Source organism: Panicum virgatum, chromosome 9N (assembly GCF_016808335.1).
Source record: "Panicum virgatum strain AP13 chromosome 9N, P.virgatum_v5, whole genome shotgun sequence".
NCBI classification, from domain to species: domain Eukaryota; kingdom Viridiplantae; phylum Streptophyta; class Magnoliopsida; order Poales; family Poaceae; genus Panicum; species Panicum virgatum.
Window position 1 is genome coordinate 50,480,171 of NC_053153.1, and position 20,396 is coordinate 50,500,566.

The window sequence follows — 20,396 nt, forward strand, 5'->3', positions numbered from 1 at the left end:
TGCACCAGATGTGTATATACAAATTTCCTTTTCTTTACTTATCTTGAGTCTTGATGCACGGCGAAATAATACTTGCAAGTATAAATTTTTTAGAGGAAAATAGGGATTTATATATCAATGATAGCAACGTTTACATCCAGAAAATCAGGAGGTGAAGCTAATCATACATGCCGTCCATCCTTACAAGTACAAACTACCTTAGCTAGATTACGCGCCTCCATGTTAACATCCCTACCTCCATGCACAAACTGCGCATAATCAAAAACTATGTCTCATCATCATGTAGGAGCATCTTAAATTCTCCATTAAATTCTCCATGATATCCCTAATCACATCGTTGAGGAGATACCTTGTGTATACGAACATTTACAAGAGGACATACCAATACACTAGCTGCTACAAAGCTCCTCGATCATTTTGGCACACCACACTAACTACTCCTTTGGCCCTTGTTCAACTAACAGATACATCAACATTCAGCTTATGCAAACCCCGTTCTAGCGGAATCCATCTCTAAAAACGCAAAAATTCCTTTATGTATAGCTTTCCTTCTTGCATGCCAAATTGCTCAGCATAATACCAATATTTTAGTACTGTCTTCCTCTGGTATATTATCTAATATATGAAAAATCCACTATTTTGGATCAGTAATACATAATAATGCATTCATTTCAGTAGCATCTTCATCCATCAAGGCCCACATCCGGCTAGACATTATGCATTACAAAATTGCATGCACCTAGTCATCCTCATCCGCTCCACAAATTCTGCATATGGTTAACTCTAACATATTTCTACTCTTAAGTACAGTGGCTGTAGTCTGTAGAAATAGAGTTCAAGGCTAATCGCCAAATGAAGAGTCTGATCTTGGATGGTATTTTAAATCCCACAAACGTCTCCAATCTTTTTTACTAGAATTCGCATATGAACAATTTGCTCTTGCCTCAAAGTAATCTTATTCCACTTTTCGAGAATGAACCAACATCTTGTATGCTGATCGAACAGAGAATTGGCCACTCTTTTCATGAAACCATGCCCAGCAATCAGCTTGTTTCCTTTGACTCAATGGGATTTGTAGAACGGCCTCACTATCCATCTGAATGAATTAACATTGTATTATATCAATTCTCCAAGACATTGAAGTATGGTAACTTGGTAAGCTCACATACTTGAGTTGGAGGATTGTGTTCATATGCATATAAAAGGTCGCATCAATCTTGTTCCTGGTAATCAGTTGCAGCCCCATATATATTTGTGCTTCCACCATCACCAATCCTTTTAATCAATCCATATTTGAGAACCTACAACCCATCACAGATTGCTCTCCATGTCTTTGATGGGTTGCTCCCCAACCCTGCATTAACGAAATCACCTGATGGGAAATAAATTGCCTTTAGAAGACGAGCACAAAGGGATTGTGGCTGAACTAGTAGTCGCCAAGCCTGCCTAGCAAGTAAAGCCAGGTTGAACATTTTCATATCTCAAAATCATAGGCCACCTAAGATTTTTTGTTGTATTACTTGCACGTATGAATAGGTTGGAGAATTTTGTGTTGCATGTAGACCGTGAGCTGGGCCTTTGGCCATACAGCAAGGCTAACGACCCATGTTGAGATTCGGGAGCATTTGAAATACATAGGTCCATCTTAAAAATTCCAGCCCTTATAAACGAGATTTTGCATTCCAGTAAAATTACACGGAGAGGCCTCTCTATTTAGCATAAATCGAGAGCACTCTCTGTTAGTTCTAAGAACAAAGAGGAAAATAACGAGTAACTTCATAAAGAAAGTAACAAGAAAAAGAAGAAGGTAAGAAAATCGAATACCCAACTCCAGGGACGGGATTCGGGGTTCGATGTGGACAAAGCGGTTGGAGGCGGGTTGTCGCCAACCCTTCTCAAATTTCTCGTGCATGCGAGAAGTGGATGGAACCCGGTACTTAGCGATGCATGAGAAATTCGAGAAGGGGTCGCATCTTGGGCAATAATATATATATTGTTTTTCAAGCGTAGCATTGCATGTATATATTTATTAGCTTTATATAAATTTGATCAAATTTGAAATTGTTTGATTTTTTAGGAAGCAGGAGTTGCATGTTTCTGGATGGAAGGAATACGCGCGGAGAGCCGACGGACCCACAAGCATCAGCAAATTACAATGGCACCTTGATAGCAACACAAATTTGCCATCTCAGCTACTGGAAGGCCCGAACGTGAAAGATTTATATTAAGGCTAACCAGAAAATCCCCGCCAAGAAATGATAAACCAAAATTCGTAAACTAGTAAACTAGAGCGAGAGGAAGATGAGTACGGATACTCAAATAAATTCATCTCATTCCCTCTTGGAGCATGGAAAACGAAAGCCTTCAGATTACATTTGTTTTATTGTTTAGGCTTGTCAAATATTACCTAATATTTTTTTTCTAATCTGCTAAATCGAAGTCACAACTAAAATAGCCTAAATCAAATTTGTACTCTCAACTCATCATTCTTATCCCTGGATCAGATCAGAGGAAAACGGATAATACCTTCTCCATATCCTCGACCATACGAGGCGGATCGAATATACACGGATATGAATATTTTAGAATATTCGAATTAGTTCGAGATCGGATCAGTGTTAGAGCGAAAATGTATTACAATAGTCGGATAACCACTTGGTGGAAAATAAAAGTAATGAGCATGGTGCATATTGCAACGTCTATAAACCATACGTGTAGATTTGGTGGCCATTTACACTTGACACATAAAACCTATGATGTTAATGTAACCATCACTGTTCCCGTAACGAGGCTTCAATTTAACTTTTAATAAATGTACTGCGTGGTTACTTTATAATCCATTCAATGTTTATGTATTTTTAATTATCACTAGCATGATACCAGTGTGTTGCTACGAGTAATATAATAGACTTACGTAATATCTCTACCTTTATACTCTTTCACTTTCTGTACGGACCATGTCCTAATCATGAGAGACATTATTCATTGTTCTGGTTCTAAATATATTTTCAATTAATTTATTGGGGTTTCAATTAGAATTTCGATATGATTGATTTGTCCGGTTCCAATTAGCATTCCAATTGACGGACCAAGAAATTTTAGAAATAGTAGAGATAGAGATTTTCTACTATTTTTTGTGCGGGTGAGATTACATACTATTTACGAAATCAAATAAAACTCAGTAAGGAATTGATACTTTAAATTTTTATAAGTTCCGTCTGCTTCCAATTCCGCATCAAATGAGAAGTATAACGAACTAAAGTCAATGACGAACCCAAAAAATAGATCTCCTTAGAAATATAGAGATATTTTTTAACAAGAAAATAACGCAACCTCACTCGTGCTGAAGCCAAACACGGAAGCCAAGTCCTCCTGATTTCTGAAGGATCCCTCTCTCCCCACGAACGCTGCCTTCACTATTAAGGCCACGTACACAGAAGTTAATAAAATCGAGATCGGAAGCTAGAAACAGCTTGGAAAACGCAAAGAAAATTTCAATAAAACATCTTGGAAAAGGAGACAACCAACCGATCGATCGATCGATCGATCAACCATTCAGCACGAACCCTCGCGCAACACAAAATCTCGGCAACGATTATCCCAGCCGCAGCGCCGGCGAACACCCTCCTCCGGCGACCGTCGAGGCGGCAGCAGCAGGGGGATCTCGTGTCCCTTCGAGATCGGCAGCCGCGCTGGGGGCGACTCACTCGCGCCACTCCTCCCCTTCCCTACCCTGGTGGAGGAAACCTAATGCCGCCCCGAGCCTAGCCACCATGGACTTCGCCAGCCGCCACGCCGCCGCAGAGGCGGCAACCTCGGCCGCGGCCTCCGCCGCCGCCCCCGCCGTGGTCGCTGAGGAGCCCGAGTACCTCGCCCGGTACCTCGTCGTCAAGCACTCGTGGAGGGGAAGGTACCGCCGGATCCTGTGCATCGCCACCTCCGGCGTCGTCACGCTCGACCCCACCACGCTCAACCTCACCAACTCCTACGACGCCGGCCCCGAGTTCGACCAGGCCGAGGCCCTCAGCGCCACCGACGAGTTCGCGCTCGCCGTCCGCACCGATGGGCGTGGCAAGTTCAAGCCCATGCGCTTCTCGTCCCCGCTCCGCCCGGGGATCCTCACCGAGCTCCATCGCCTCCGCCCGGTCCACCCCGCCTTCGACTTCCCCGTCCTACACCTCCGCCGAAGAACCCATGAGTGGGCCCCCTTCGTAAGCCCACCCCCTTACTGAATCCACCCTTACTATCAACTTCGCATCCCGCTACTGTCTACTATGTTGTGCTACTGTGAACAACGAAATAGCAATGCAAGGCTGAATTTCTGTAAGTAATTTTATTGTACAACTCTGTGCTGGTCAGTTGATGCTCCCATGCCCAATCTCATCTACTACTTACCCCTATATTGCTGTTGAATTTCACCATCCTTCAGATTCTTACCTAGTTTAGGAAGCTATATCAATTCAAGCAGAACTCCTGAAGATAATGCACATATTTGCACAATCATAATCCTTGCTCAGATTTTTGTGATCTCTGACTGTAGGAAAAATGGGAAAAATCAAATGCTACTATCCAATTGTGCCACGATGTGCTGTGATTTTAGTGTGTCGCTTCAATGGTCTAGATACCTAGCTGATTGCAGAGCTCATCTTCTATGATGTACTCACATAATGTTGTATTGAAGGGATTTATTGTTTAATCATCACAATTTTGATACCTGGTACTATATGTGAACATTCTGTAGAAACTTAAGGTCACTTCGGTGGGTGTTGAGCTCCTTGAGGCTTCTGGTGATATGCGCTGGTGCTTGGACTTCAGAGATATGAATTCTCCTGCTATCATTCTCTTGGGGGATAGCTATGGGAGGAAGACTACTGAGGGTGGAGGGTTTGTGCTATGCCCCCTTTATGGTAGGAAGTCAAAAGCTTTTATGGCTGCTTCAGGCACTACAAACACTGCAATTATATCTCATTTGGTACACCTTTCTGTTCTCATCTTTTTTTTTTCTGGTTCCACCCATATTGTCTAGTGATACAGATTTTGTAGTGCTTGCAACTTCCTGATGTTAGCTATCTTGTTCAGACAAAAACTGCCAGATCAAGGATTGGATTATCATTATCTGTGGACAATTCTCAGTCAATGAAAGCATCTGACTTCATAGCAAAAAGAGGTAGGGACTGTATCTCCGGTGATATTGGAGTTTACATGTACTGTATTTTATTGGGGAATCTATTTAGGTATTGACTATTGAGATGATGGTACTTTTCTATACCTATCTGATGTCTTCTTAGCTTCAGTAGTGTCTTTTCCAATTTTCCTTCCATATGTTTTTGTAGCTACACAACATCTTAATTTCTCTAGAAGTAAATGAAGTGAATGAGCTAAAATATCACCTTCAAGCATCAGGTTGATCAACAAAATCCACATGTATCTCATGGTTTAGCTACACATTTATCTGTGTTGCTGAATGCTGAATTGCTGATCCTGCATTCTCTCGTATAATGAAAGGATTGAAAACTCAACAGTCATAGTTTGTCTATTACCTGTGAGCCTGGGACTCTGATCTTCTGATTTTTATTTGCCTGTGGACTTTTTATCCCAGCTATGGAAGCAGTTGGAGCTGCTGAAACTCGACATGGAGAATGGTCAGTAACAAGATTACGTTCTGCTGCACATGGCACTGCTAGTATTGAGAGCTTAGGTTTAGGTGTTGGACCAAGGGGTGGGCTTGGAGAACAGGGTGATTCTGTCTCTCGTCTGCTTGTTCTTACAAACACTTCACTTGTTGAAAGGCGTCCAGAGAACTACGAGGTAGACATTTTGTCCTCGTTTTTGTATGAATTGTTAAACTTTCTATATTACATAATATGGACATCCTACCTTGTAGCCACTGACAAACCAAATAATGGCTGTTAATTTTGAGTGCTATGAATTTACACATCATAATGTTTTCTCCCTTGAATTTGTTTTTTCCTAGATTGCTTGCCATATTTCCCCCAGCTTTCAGCATGCCAGGTTCTTACTTGTTTTCACTGAACTATCTTTCCAGGCAGTCATTGTCCGACCTCTCTCAGCAGTAAATGCTCTTGTTCGATTTGCAGAAGAGCCGCAGATGTTTGCATTTGAATTCAATGATGGTTGCCCAATTCATGTAAGTATGCATGCAGGTCTCTATCCCATTACAAGGAATACAATCTGATTCTTATATGTTTTCTCGCAGGTTTATGCTAGCACTTCTCGTGATAACCTACTTGCAACAGTTCTTGATGTTTTACAAACCCAGGTATGTTTTGTTTTTTCCCTCAATTATGCCCCACTTGAGGTCATACTGCCTTGGTATATTTGACGCCTAAATTCAAGGTCATTAACAGGCAGCTGTACTTTTCTTCACACAACTAAGCCATGCATTTTAACCAAAAAAGGGCATGCATCCTCTTCAGGATTGAAGTGTGACATAGACGCATAGGCCCTTAAATTTATGTGTACATGTCACCTAGCTATCCAAACTTAAGAATTCACATGTAGGTGCCAAGACTTGTATTGTGTGTCAACAAAGGTCCAAACCGCACATGATTGCCGACTAATGATCATGTGATACTTGACTGACATTAAAACCATTAAAATCTTATACGAGTTGTGCTGATCCATAAAAGTTTACTTAAAATCCAAAGCCATTTTCCATAGCAGTTTTATGTAGCATGCCGTGGAACTTTGACTAGGATTCAGCTTTAGGTGGTATGTGTCATCTTCAATTGCCAATTAAAATGGAGTGGGATGTTTTTATGGACCCACTTATGTAAGTTCAGGGATCAAAGTATGCAATTTCTAAGTTTGAGAGCCCAAGCGAGACCATTGCATGTGGTTAGGACCTAAGGTGCATTTACTGCTGCGTGAGCATTCAATCTGTATATTTTTCTTGAACAACGCAGGAGAGCTGCATGTCATTTATTAAGGAGAGAGACAAAAAAATGCAAAGGAGAGGCAAGGTCTGCTCCCAGAACAAAGGAGAGAGGAGCCTATTCCCAGACACACAAACAACACACACCTAGATATAAAAAAGGTCCAGACTCACCACACACTAGGAACAATCTGTAATTTGATTCATTCAGTTACACATACATAAGAAGTTGATGAATAGTACGGTGTCAAATGTATGTGTGACACCTAAAACAACTCTTTATTTGCGAACACCAATATGCTCACTAAGTTCGATGAGTACAATGACCAACATACCTGGAGAAGGACCATACATGTTCCGATTTTAGTGTGTGTATAATTCTGTCGAACATTTCCATTTTTGACATAATCACAACTTCTGTATAGTAATTGCAAATTGTACATCAACGGTGAAATCTAATCTTGACCTGCTGCGCAGCAAAACGGTGCATTAGACTGTTATGCAGGTCCATTTTAGTATTTGCATTGATCTTCCTTGTGCCCTTGAGTTTCATGGACTTAAGCATGGAATAGTGCGATGCAGATGAGTGCAAAGTCCTAATCTATACTCTTAGAGTCATGGTGCATGTGTTTTCTGTGATGCTCACCTGTCTTCGTGTCTCATTTTTCCTTCCACTTCATTGTTTTCAGAGACAGTGTGCAATTCCAGTGCTACCAAGGTTAACGATGCCTGGGCATCGGATAGATCCTCCTTGTGGTGTAGCCCATCATCAGATGCCCCATCATGGTATTTTTGACATGGAGGCTGCTACCATGCATATCAAACATTTAGCTGCAGTTGCTAAAGAGGCTGTAGCATCATCTGACACTGTTCCTGGAGCAAAAATCAGATTGTGGCGTAGAATAAGGGAGTTTAATGCATGTGTACCATACACTGGAGTGCCCGTCAATATTGAAGTACCTGAAGTGGTCTTAATGGCCTTAATCAGTCTTCTTCCGAACCCACAACATGGCTTTCCCACTGATGCTTCTCCTCATCCGCCTCCATCCCCAAAAGCAGCAGCAACTATAATGGGTTTCGTTGCTTGCTTACGCAGGCTACTTACATCAAGAAGTGTGGCATCACATGTGTTGGCATTTCCTGCTGCTGTTGCGAGAATAATGGGTTTGCTTAGGAATGGTTCAGAGGGAGTGGCAGCTGAAGCTTCTGGACTTGTGGCTATGCTAATTGGTGGTGGTCCTGGTGATGCATCCATGTTAGTGGATACAAGGGGAGAATCCCATGCCACCCACATATCCATGTTAGTGGATACAAGGGGAGAATCCCATGCCACCCACATGCATGCAAAATCTGTACTGTTCTCGCAGCCAATTTATGTTCCAGTCCTAGTTAACAGGTTGAAGCCAATATCAGTTTCACCATTATTATCTCTGTCCGTTGTGGAAGTCCTTGAAGCTATGCTTTGTGAACCCCATGGTGAAACAACCCAACATGCTACATTTGTTGAGCTACTACGTCAAGTTGCTGGTTTGCGCCGTCGTTTGTTTGCATTATTTGCACATCCAGCAGAAAGTGTGCGAGAGACTATTTCTGTTATTATGCGTACAATTGCTGAGGAAGATGCGATAGCAGCAGAGTCCATGCGTGATGCTGCCTTGAAGGATGGTGCTCTTCTGAGGCATTTGCTAAATGCTTTTTTCTTTCCTGCTGGTGAACGACGTGATGTTAGTCGGCAACTTGTTGCTCTTTGGGCTGATTCTTATCAACCTGCTCTTGATTTGCTATCAAGAATACTTCCTCCTGGACTTGTTGCTTATCTTCATACAAGGTCAGATGAAGATTCGCAGAGCCAGTATGATGAAGCACCTTTAAGCAGAAGGCAGAGACGGATACTTCAGCAGAGGAGGGCTCGTGGGAGTAAAAGTATGGCAGCACAAGAACAGGGGCTACCCTCCAATGGTGTTGATGATGGGGAACTCTTCAGACACACCAGTGTGGGTACTTATGGAGGAGCAGATGTCCATCAGAGGCATGCTGGTCAGTACTCTTCTGCCCACTCCCCATTGGCAGGTATAAATATTGATCCTTCTAATGCAGTTTCAGTTCCACATGGTTCTGCACCTGAGGCCCTTTCTGAAAATAATCATCAAATCGGGGCACCACAGTTGGATTCACATGTTTATTCAGTGGACTCCAATGCCAATGGCAATCTTATCAGCTCATCGCATTCAGATTTTTCAGTCCCTGCACAAGTTGTGGTGGAAAGCACTCCTGTAGGATCTGGCAGGCTCCTATGTAATTGGTATGGGTTTTGGAGGGCTTTCAGTCTAGATCACAACAGAGCAGATTTGATATGGAATGAGCGCACCAGACAGGAATTGAAGGAAGCACTGCAAGCTGAAGTTCATAACCTTGATGTTGAGAAAGAAAGAACTGATGACATTGTCCCTGGAGTTTCAGTCACTGAGGATGCTGGTGGTAGTGACAATTTACCTCGAATTTCTTGGAATTATGCTGAATATTCAGTTCGCTACCCAAGCTTGTCCAAAGAAGTCTGTGTGGGGCAATACTATTTGCGGCTGCTGCTTGAAAGTGGGAGCAACTATCGCGCACAGGATTTTCCACTGCGTGATCCTGTTGCCTTTTTTAGAGCTCTATACCATCGGTTTTTGTGTGATGCAGATATTGGTCTTACTGTGGATGGTGCAGTTCCTGATGAGTTAGGTTCATCAGATGATTGGTGTGACATGGGAAGATTAGATGGCTTTGGTGGAGGCGGAGGGTCTTCTGTAAGAGAACTTTGTTCAAGGGCAATGGCAATAGTTTATGAGCAACATTATAAAATTATTGGACCTTTTGATGGCACTGCACATATTACTGTTCTCTTAGACAGAACAGATGATAGGGCATTGAGGCATCGTTTGCTACTACTATTAAAGGTTTGTTGCTTTGTACTGTCATTTTCTCTCTTATTTTATAGTAAGATGACATAAGAGATGCTAGATATGTAAATGTCAACAAGCTTCTTTATGTGGTCTCATCTTGGCATTGCACAGTAGAATCCATAAATCTCTTAGAGTTTGGGACATGGCATTAACTTTGGACATTATTGTCAAGAACCATTATTACTATGGCTTTGCTGGCGTGGCATACCATTGAAATCTGAAATCTTCTCCCTCAATTTTCCTTGTTTTTGTAGGCCTTGATGAATGACCTTTCAAATGTTGAAGCATGTGTTTTGGTTGGAGGCTGTGTTTTGGCTGTTGATTTGCTTACGGTTGCGCATGAAACATCTGAGCGGACAGCTATTCCTTTGCAATCTAACCTCATTGCAGCAACCGCATTTATGGAACCTTCAAAAGAGTGGATGTACATTGATAAAGATGGCACACAAGTCGGGCCACTTGAAAAAGATGCAATAAGAAGGCTATGGTCAAAGAAGTCAATTGATTGGACAACAAAGTGTTGGGCTTCTGGTATGTCTGACTGGAAAAGGTTACGTGACATACGGGAACTACGTTGGGCACTTTCTGTAAGAGTACCTGTCCTGACTCCTACTCAGGTATTGAATCTACATCCTGTGATGAGGCACTTGCTCGCACACACACAACGTACTTCTACTTTCCCACCTTTTCAACAGTCAGCTCTCAGCAAGCACAAATTTTCTTCTCATAAATTAGAAAATGTATCTTGTTTACAGATTGGGGAGGCTGCATTATCTATATTGCACAGTATGGCGTCAGCACACTCTGATCTTGATGACGCAGGTGAAATAGTAACCCCAACTCCTAGGGTGAAACGTATATTGTCGAGTCCAAGATGCCTTCCTCATGTGGCGCAGGTTTTCTCTAGCTTCAAATGTTATTTTTTTTTTCCTATTTCTGTCATCAGTTGTTGATGGCGACTAGATAAACACAACATAAAAGTGACAGTAACTAATAGATTCATATTAATAGATGCAACCATTAAGCTCTGCTTATTTCCTCAAAATATATAGAGTTACTAAAATTGTAACTCCCTTTTAAACTTGTTGGTATAGCTATCAGCAATATAATACATACAATGGTTAGTTGTCTTTATGATAAACTATTCTTCATACCAGTAATTTCATTCTTTAATTTGTGCTTAATTTATTCAACTCGTCGATGTTCCTTTTCAGGTTTTGAGATTTATTTTTCTCTTTTTCTAATAATTTCATGGTCAAACAAAAAAACAATTTATACCATCAGTGGATAATTGAAACTTGATAATGGGGATTAGATAACACAGCATATAAGTGACAGGAACTAATAGATTTATATACCGATAGCTGAAAAGAATGCAGCCATTGCTCTGCTTTCACAAGTAATATTTCCTCAAAATATATAGAGTTAATAAATTGTAAATCAGTAAACCTGTTAGTATATCCATCAGCAATAGAATACATGTATTTGTTAGTTGTCTTTATGATAAGCTCTTTGTTCACACTAGTAAAATTCATTCCTTTTGTGATAAATTTATTCAGCCCTTCAATGTTCTTTTTCAATTTTTAGATATATTTCTATTTGTTTCCAATAATTTCATTGACACTGACAAAGGAAATTCAATTTGAAATTGTATAGGTTATGCTTACTGGGGAACCAAGCATTGTTGAAGCAGCTGCCTCATTACTTAAGGCTATTGTTACAAGAAACCCTAAAGCTATGATACGCCTATATAGTACGGGCGCCTTTTACTTTGCATTAGCTTATCCTGGTTCAAATCTCCTATCAATTGCACAATTGTTTTCAGCCACACATACTTATCAAGCTTTTCATGGTGGTGAAGAAGCAGCAGTATCATCATCTTTGCCTTTGGCAAAACGTAGTGTACTAGGTGGACTGCTCCCAGAATCTTTATTGTATGTCTTGGAACGTAGTGGCCCTTCTGCCTTTGCAGGTGCAATGGTGTCGGATTCTGACACACCAGAAATTATATGGACTCACAAGATGCGGGCAGAAAACCTTATTCATCAGGTCTTTTACCTATACCCCTTTATTGGTATTTGTTAAAACATTTGCTTTCATGTCTTGAGATTTTATAATCCCCTTTCAAGTTATGTTGTTCATCTGATTTCTTTTTGCAGGTCCTGCAGCATCTCGGTGATTTTCCTCAGAAATTGGCACAACATTGCCATTCATTGTATGATTATGCTCCTATGCCACCTGTGACTTACCCGAATTTGAAAGATGAGATGTGGTGCCATCGTTACTACCTCCGTAACCTATGTGATGAGATTAGGTTTCCTAACTGGCCCATTGTTGAGCATGTGGAGTTTTTGCAATCGTTGTTGGTAATGTGGCGTGAAGAGTTAACTCGTCGTCCAATGGATTTGTCTGAAGAAGAAGCCTGTAAGATACTGGAGATATCACTTGATGATCTTGTGGTTGGTGAGAATGGTAGTAGCAAGCAGTCTTCTGAGTTAAGTTCAGCTAATTCTGGAAACAAAATTGAAAATATTGACGAGGAGAAGCTTAAACGCCAGTACCGTAAGCTAGCAATAAAGTACCATCCAGACAAGAACCCTGAGGGAAGAGAGAAATTCGTTGCTGTACAAAAGGCTTATGAGCGATTGCAGGTGCTCCTTTGTTCATATGGCCAATTATTAGCCACTGATGCATGCTATCTTTTCATGCCTTCTCGTTTTGTCGCCTACACTGTTATTTTTTATCCTATGCACCTTTTGAGCACCTTTTCCTATGAATTGGTAGTGATGTGCAAACTAGTGAGCCCCTTATGGCATATTTTCACATTGTTGACTATTTACAGTGAATATATCATCTATACATGCAGGCAAGTATGCAGGGATTGCAGGGACCACAAGCCTGGAGGCTGCTACTGTTGCTCAAGGCACAATGTATCTTGTACAAGAGATATGGAGATGTCTTGGAACCATTTAAATATGCTGGTTATCCAATGTTGCTAAATGCAGTCACTGTAGATAAGGATGACAGCAATTTTCTTTCATCTGATAGGGCCCCTCTTCTTATAGCTGCTTCGGAGCTAATTTGGCTGACGTAAGCTAGTACAGACTTAATTTATTGTGTTTATACATTTTCTTAAAAACTGCTCACTCGGATTCGATATCCATTATCTGATGTTTTTTTGTAATGTTCTGCTAGATGTGCGTCTTCTTCATTAAATGGAGAAGAACTTATAAGAGATGGTGGTATCCCCTTGTTGGCGACACTACTTTCCCGCTGTATGTGCATTGTTCAGCCCACGACATTGGCAAATGAACCAGCTGCAAGAATAGTCACCAACATAATGCATACCTTCTCCGTTCTCAGCAAGTTTGAATCAGGAAGAGTTGAGATTCTCAAGTTTGGTGGCCTTGTTGAGGACATTGTGCACTGTACAGAACTTGAATTTGTTCCCTCAGCAGTGGATGCTGCGCTGCTGACATCTGCTAATATTTCAGTGTCATCTGAGTTGCAAGATGCTCTGCTAAGGGCTGGATTTTTATGGTACTTTCCTGCCATGCTTATTGCTTCTTCAGTTATTGTGGAAATTAGATAGTAAACCGAACTATGATATACATTAGGAGATAAACAGATGTTTCTGATGTATCTAATTGAAATATACTTGTAGGTATGTGCTGCCCCTACTGCTTCAATACGATTCAACAGCAGAAGAGAATGAGACAAGTGAGGCACATGGTGCAAGGGTGCAGATTGCGAAAAATTTGCATGCTGTTCGTGCAATTGAGGCTTTGTCTAGGCTTTGCGGTCTTAGTAGCGTTGAGATATCTTGCCCATCTAACAAACCTGCATACAATGCTCTAAAGGCACTTCTTACTCCAAAGCTTGCTGACATGCTGAGAAACCACCCACCTAAAGAGCTCTTATCGAATCTAAATTCAAATTTGGAGTCACCTGAGGTAATGGGTTCTATTTCAATTGTTATGCCTAGAACACTGTGATTTCATAATAAAATATATCATGTAAATGTATGCATCTCGTATGCTAGTCACCACTCACCTCCATGGTCTGCTGTATGTTTAGCAGCTTGCTATATAGTCTTGCACACAAGCGGCTTAAGAGTGTATGGTCATGCACACGAAGTCAGTTCAGGGAATTATAATCAGAATGCGTATGTAATTAATATTGCTAAGACATATATGTATGTGGTTTAATAGTGTTTGGTTATGCACACGCAGTTTAGGGAATTATAGTCAGAGTGGATATAATGAATTATTTCCAGCTTGAAAACGTAGCAAGGACAGTTTCATAGTCATGTTCTCCCTACTCCTTGTTTAATAGTAAGTCTGACAGATTGGCAGGGTATTATTTGCTTCATAGTCATGGATGCATACTCTCAGAACAGTAGTGTGTTATTTGCTTCATCAATTTATAATTGTCATAGTGAGCATACTCTGTTCCTTATGGCACAACTTATGCAAGTATTTTGCTACAGCCAACTTCTGTTTGGCTATACATGTGTAATATGAATATATGATTCGCTTCTTCAATACATGCTGTGTATAGCCTCAGTGTGCAATTAAAAGATTTTTTCTGTCTAATACTCGTATTAAAATTATTTCACAAAATCCACTACTCCTAGTTTGTTATTCACAGATAAATTTTTGCTCAAACAACTTTGCTTTTGTTTCAGATCATATGGAATTCTACCACCAGAGGGGAGCTTCTCAAATTTGTAGACCAGCAGCATGCTAGTCAAGGCCCTGATGGTTCATACGATTTGACAGAATCACAATCTTTCACCTATGAATCTTTATCAAAAGAATTGAATGTTGGTAATGTATACTTGAGAGTTTACAACAATCAGCCGGATTTTGAAATAAGTGATCAGGAAGAATTTTGCATTGCTCTGCTTAAATTTATAGCAGAATTAGTGCAACAGTGGAATTCCATTAATTTGGAGGAAAATACGATGCATCAACATGTTTCACTTGATACATCTACTTCTGAAAATTTTGAAGTTGGTGATTCGACTGATGATGGAAAAATGGATGGGTCATCAGGAAAACAAAGTACAGGGACTGATGGAGATTCTAAAGTTATTACATACCTCCAAAGTGGGCTAACATCACTTCAGGTGCTTCTATTGAAAGAGTATTTCTTAACCTTTTCTGTGTGAGGTGCATTTTCTGAATTGTATGCCATCTCTTTTTATTGCAGAATCTTCTGACAAGTAATCCAGGCTTGGCTGCTGTTTTTACTTCCAAGGAGCGTCTGATTCCTCTTTTTGAATGCCTTGCACTGCATGTTCCTCCTGAAAGCAACATCCCGCAAATCTGTTTAAGTGTTCTTTCTCTGTTGACAAAGCATGCTCCTTGTTTGGAGGCCATGGTTGCAGAAAGGATGAGCCTCATTTTGCTATTTCAGATACTACACTGCAATCCTCCTTGCAGGGATGGAGCACTTGCTGTACTGTATTCTTTAGCCAGCACCCCAGAGCTTGCCTGGGCTGCTGCCAAGCATGGTGGTGTTGTTTACATTCTCGAGCTTATGTTGCCTCTTGAAGGTTCGATCTTTACTTTATTATATTGTTACTATAGAGCAGATGTTTCTTTATATCCATTATTTTGTACAATGTGCATGATACTCGCAGTCTACATGCTATAGCAGTGATTAATTGTATGCATAAAATCCCTGCTAAAATTACTTATGCTTACCAACCTCCAGTGAAGTTCTAATGTTTTTCAACTTTGCTTCGCTTAACTGCTGTGCACTGGGTTTTATCTATACATGTTTAATTTATTAGATGACCTTATATATCTATGTGCATACATTATATTAATCACTTAATTATACTATGTAGAGGAAATCCCTATGCAACAAAGAGCTGCAGCTGCATCCTTATTGGGCAAACTTGTTGGGCAACCAATGCATGGTCCCAGAGTGGCGATCACACTTGCTAGATTCTTGCCTGATGGTTTGGTTTCTGCCATCAAAGATGGACCTGGGGAAGCAGTTATTTCATCTCTTGAACAAACAACGGAAACTCCTGAACTAGTATGGACACCTGCAATGGCAGCTTCTCTTTCTGCACAGTTGGCAACCATGGCATCAGACCTCTACCAAGAGCAGATGAAAGGCTGTGTTGTTGATTGGGATGTACCCGAACAAGCATCTGGCCAACATGTAATGAAGGATGAACCTCAGGTAATTTGTTTTCTAGAACATTTTTATTCCTGTGCAACATATTTCTGTAACCCTGGCTAAGATGTTATGCTTCGCAAATTCAGGTTGGTGGAATTTATGTAAGACTTTTCCTAAAGGATCCCAAGTTTCCACTGAGAAATCCTAAAAGATTCCTTGAAGGACTGCTAGATCAGTATGTCTCCTCTGTTGCTGCTACACATTATGAAGCACATGCTGTTGATCCAGAGCTTCCTTTGCTGCTGTCCGCAGCATTAGTCTCCTTGCTACGAGTTCATCCGGCCCTTTCAGACCATGTCGGTTACCTAGGCTATGTTCCAAAGCTTGTTGCAGCTATGGCCTATGAGGGACGAAGGGAGACTATGGCATCTGGGCAGGCAACAAGTGAATCACAGGCAGAACCTAGTGAACATGACAATTCAGGTCAACCTGAGGCCAATGTGCAGACTCCACAAGAACGTGTTCGCCTTAGTTGTTTGCGTGTATTACATCAGCTTGCATCTAGCACAACTTGTGCAGAAGCTATGGCAGCAACAAGCGCAGGAACTCCTCAGGTATCGAATTATTTGACTTATTTGTGTTTTAACTCTTTCTGAGTAATGCATGTTCAATCTTTTGAGCAGTGTTTTTTTAGTCTTGTTGATGCAACAGGGTAACTGCTTTTGTGATTTGACTTTGTTCTAATAGGTTTCCTGTGATAAAAGCTTTTTGATACTAGAATCAGCGATTTGAAATGTAATTATCATGTCTAGAACCTGTAATGCTCAGAATTCATATTAAAATTTAAGCCTGTTAATGTGATGATTTCACTTCTGGCATCTTTATCAGTCCGACTGCAGAATTATCTCTTAACTTCCACAGTGACTATTTACCACTGTTTCAAAAATTGGCTTGGCTTGCCTACCTAGGCCCTAGGTGCCACCCTGCCATTTACTGCTTTTAGAAGACTACTACTTCCATCCTTTTTAAAATGCTTGACTTGATGTCATGGAAATCCATAAATTCTCTCTACTGTTTAGGGGAACTCAATAAGCATCCTGTATTCCTGTATGATCAATGCATAGCACATTGTGCCACCATAATCTTTTCTTGCTTGAACTGTCATGCAGGTTGTACCACTGCTTATGAAAGCAATTGGGTGGCAAGGTGGAAGTATACTGGCATTGGAAACATTAAAGCGTGTAGTCGGTGCTGGTAATCGAGCTCGTGATGCTCTTGTTGCCCAGGGGCTAAAGTAAGCTGCTCGAAATGCCTATATAGTGCATATCATGTGAAATTATCCTAGAAGCTAAATTTCTGTCAAGAACATTTGTAAAACTATGGAATTTAAATTTTCCCGAAAAAAGAAGTTTAACAGCTATAGGTGTTGGCACATTATATAGACATGCAAAGGATGCATATTGAAGTGACACAATTCAAAATCGTTAATTTACTTGAGCGGGGGCGAAATTGTTTGAGTTTAATTTAATATGGTAAATCAAAGTATTCTGCAGTATGCCAGTATCTCAGGTCATGCCTTTTTTTCCCCTCGGTTATAAAATTACTTAACATTCCATTTTTGTTGGCTTTGTTCCCTGCTGACATCAAATATTGTTAACCTCTTATTTCTGTATTTAAATCAGTCTGTGCCATATTTTTAAGACTTTTTAAGCAAACGAAATGATATCCAGTAGTCCAAAAGCTTCCTTGTTTGTGTATTCACTCAACCTAGTCTTGGAATCAAGTCTTGCAATGGCTAAGCTTTGTTATTTATTTCATAATGAAACAAAACAGGGTTGGTCTTGTTGAAGTGCTCCTTGGTATTCTTGATTGGCGTGCTGGTGGAAGACAGGGACTCTGTAATCAGATGAAGTGGAATGAATCAGAGGCTTCAATTGGGCGTGTTTTGGCAGTGGAGGTGACTGTTAGCTTCTTTCGTTCTTTGAGAAGCAATTAAGCCTTTTCAGCATATTAGTATATTAAAACATGAGATCGATGCAATAAAATATGGAATTGAAACTCCCAAGAAAAGAAAAACAAATTGGATCCATTGCGAAAGTTCTGTAGGCATATGATATAACCAACTGGGACCAATATCCTTTTTTTCTTGTTTTGGGTATCTATAACTTGTAGAAAAATTGTAGATCCAGCATTTTTATGCTTAGCCTGGAATGTTTTGAACTTCAAAATTCACGAAGAATTCAGACATGAATTGGACAGATATATTTCCTGTGAGTAGACGGCAGCAGCAACAACAACAACAACAACATAGCCTTTTTTCCCAAGCAAGTTGGGGTAGGCTAGAGATGAAACCCGAAAGAAATAAGTTCAAGGTTCAGGCACATTGATAGCTAGTCTCCAAGCGCTCCTATCCAAAGCTATCTCTTTAGAGATATTCCAATCCTTAAGGTCTCTCTTAACCGACTCATCCCACGTCAGTTTAGGTCTACCTCTACCCCTCTTTACATTATCGACCCGCTCAAGAACCCCATTACGCACCGGCGCCTCAGGAGGCCTTCGTTGGACATGTCCAAACCATCTCAGCCGATGCTGGGTAAGTTTCTCCTCAATTGGTGCCACTCCGACCCTATCCCGAATAACTTCGTTCCGGACTCTATCCCTCCTTGTGTGCCCGCAAAACCACCGCAACATCCGCATCTCTGCTACACTTAGTTCCTGTGAGTAGGCAGTGTTTTTAAAAATTAAATAGAAACATCTTGAGAGCATAGAACTGTTTGATTGTACTAGTTTTTTTTATTCTTGATGCATTTAGTTTTGCCCGTTATATTTCTACATTCTTGGATGGCCTCATCAATCTCAAGGCTTGTACTCCTTGTCCTGTTTGATTTACACAGGTGCTTCATGCATTTGCAACAGAAGGTGCACACTGTGCTAGAGTTCGTGAAGTCCTTAATTCTTCTGATGTAAGTAACTTCCCTGCGCAGCACAATTCACTGAAAATATTTAGGATCTGGAATACTACATCTGTGATCATGATGAGTGATTGGCCAAACAGAAAATGAAAGAAATAGTGGTTTTAGTATCAATTACCTGTTGTGTAGGTATGGGGTGCTTACAAGGACCAGAAGCATGATCTATTCCTCCCATCCAACGCACAATCCTCTGCTGCTGGAGTTGCTGGGCTCATCGAGAATTCATCATCAAGACTCACCTACACCCTTACAGCACCCCCGCCTCAACCAACATTGGTCCGGCTACCATCTTCAGCTCCCTCTCCCCCATCAGCTGCTACAAATCCTAGCGGACGGCATTCTTACCATCATTCGTAGCATGGGAAACAAAATTTGTTAATCACAATGTCTTTTGGTGATATGGCCATTTGAGATTGGTATGATTTGTAGAGTGAAGAACATAACTGGCCTTGTTACAGAAGCAAAATACAGCCCGCGCCTCCATACCCCACCAAAGAGCAGCTTGTCAGAGGCTGCATTTCAGTACATAGCATGTACAGTTTTCCATTACATAGGGGTCGGTTTTGCGTTTGTTGTTCCTTGTACACATGTAAAGCACATGCTCCTTTTCTGTAACATAGATGTCCATAGAATATTCGAGCTGGAAATGTGTATCGATTCATTGCTGGGTGGATACCTTCTCTTTTCTGGATTACATGGTCTTCTTGACACGACGTGAGGGTATGTACTCTTCTTGTCCGTTTGACCCGGTATTGTGTTTTGTGTGACCTTTACTCCTTATATACTTTTAGTTGTAATAATGCGAGTTCTACTCCAGCTTCGTTCCCAAGGATTTTTCTTTTTAGTTCGCGACATGAAACCGGCTCTAGTTCTATTCGATTATGTAGTATAAATGTTGTTCCTCGTTGTACCAAAACACTTCTCTGCTTGGAGTATTTATTTGTAATTGTTTGCTGAGATAAAAAAATATCATGCACCAGCCGGGAATCGAACTCAAGTCTGTACCGTGGCAGGGTACTATTCTACCACTAGACCACTGGTGCCTAATGTTATCAGTCTACTAAGGTCTGTAATATTTGTATATATTGATGTGTGTTCAATTGTTAGTTTTTTAAAAAAGAATATATCTGGACGATCAGATTGATTCATGCGCTGGTCTAGAGAAAAATAATCTCGTCTTCTTTCTTGATTCCCAACTCTTGACCAAACATTTTACCCAGATTACTTATTATCATCTGTGCCCATTCTAGGTATTGTGTAATGGAGGGGGGAAGCGCTGCTCAGGTCACGCGTGTGACCCCCGAGCGGAGGTGTCACAGTGACGGCCCGCTAATGGGATTCTCTATTTTGGGTCTAAAACCGGGCCACATGTGTAATCCGTCAGATTGTTTTGGAATATATTTTTTTGTTGTGGAAATTCAATTGTTCGAGCAACAAAAAAATTGT

The 20,396-nt window shown here is 40.8% G+C and overlaps 1 protein-coding gene across 2 annotated transcripts; it reads left to right on the forward strand.

The window, feature by feature from the left end:
* Positions 1-3,411: 3,411 nt before the first annotated feature.
* LOC120688351 (dnaJ homolog subfamily C GRV2-like) lies at positions 3,412-19,702 on the forward strand. 2 transcript variants are annotated; one of them, XM_039970640.1, is made up of 22 exons: positions 3,413-4,211; positions 4,742-4,972; positions 5,080-5,167; positions 5,600-5,808; positions 6,047-6,148; positions 6,218-6,280; positions 7,585-9,834; positions 10,095-10,457; positions 10,596-10,736; positions 11,497-11,889; positions 12,000-12,491; positions 12,707-12,930; positions 13,036-13,380; positions 13,505-13,793; positions 14,528-14,971; positions 15,055-15,400; positions 15,698-16,041; positions 16,125-16,592; positions 17,148-17,272; positions 17,812-17,935; positions 18,873-18,941; positions 19,080-19,702. In XM_039970640.1, exons 1-22 carry the CDS (start codon positions 3,774-3,776, stop codon positions 19,305-19,307), a joined length of 7,776 nt encoding a protein of 2,591 aa, XP_039826574.1. In that variant the 5' UTR covers positions 3,413-3,773; the 3' UTR covers positions 19,308-19,702. The 2 variants fall into 2 exon arrangements, with proteins under 2 accessions (XP_039826572.1, XP_039826574.1); XM_039970638.1 differs by having other exon boundaries at positions 3,412-4,211; positions 10,095-10,736.
* The last annotated feature ends 694 nt before the right edge of the window (positions 19,703-20,396 follow it).

Excerpts from the sequence above, each read along its gene's own strand:
- LOC120688351 (XM_039970638.1), top strand. The coding sequence starts at position 3,774 with ATGGACTTCGCCAGCCGCCACGCCGCCGCAGAGGCGGCAACCTCGGCC. Across the intron at positions 5,809-6,046 it reads GGCGTCCAGAGAACTACGAG|GCAGTCATTGTCCGACCTCT; the intron begins GTAGACATTTTG and ends CTATCTTTCCAG. Across the intron at positions 11,890-11,999 it reads CAGAAAACCTTATTCATCAG|GTCCTGCAGCATCTCGGTGA; the intron begins GTCTTTTACCTA and ends TTCTTTTTGCAG.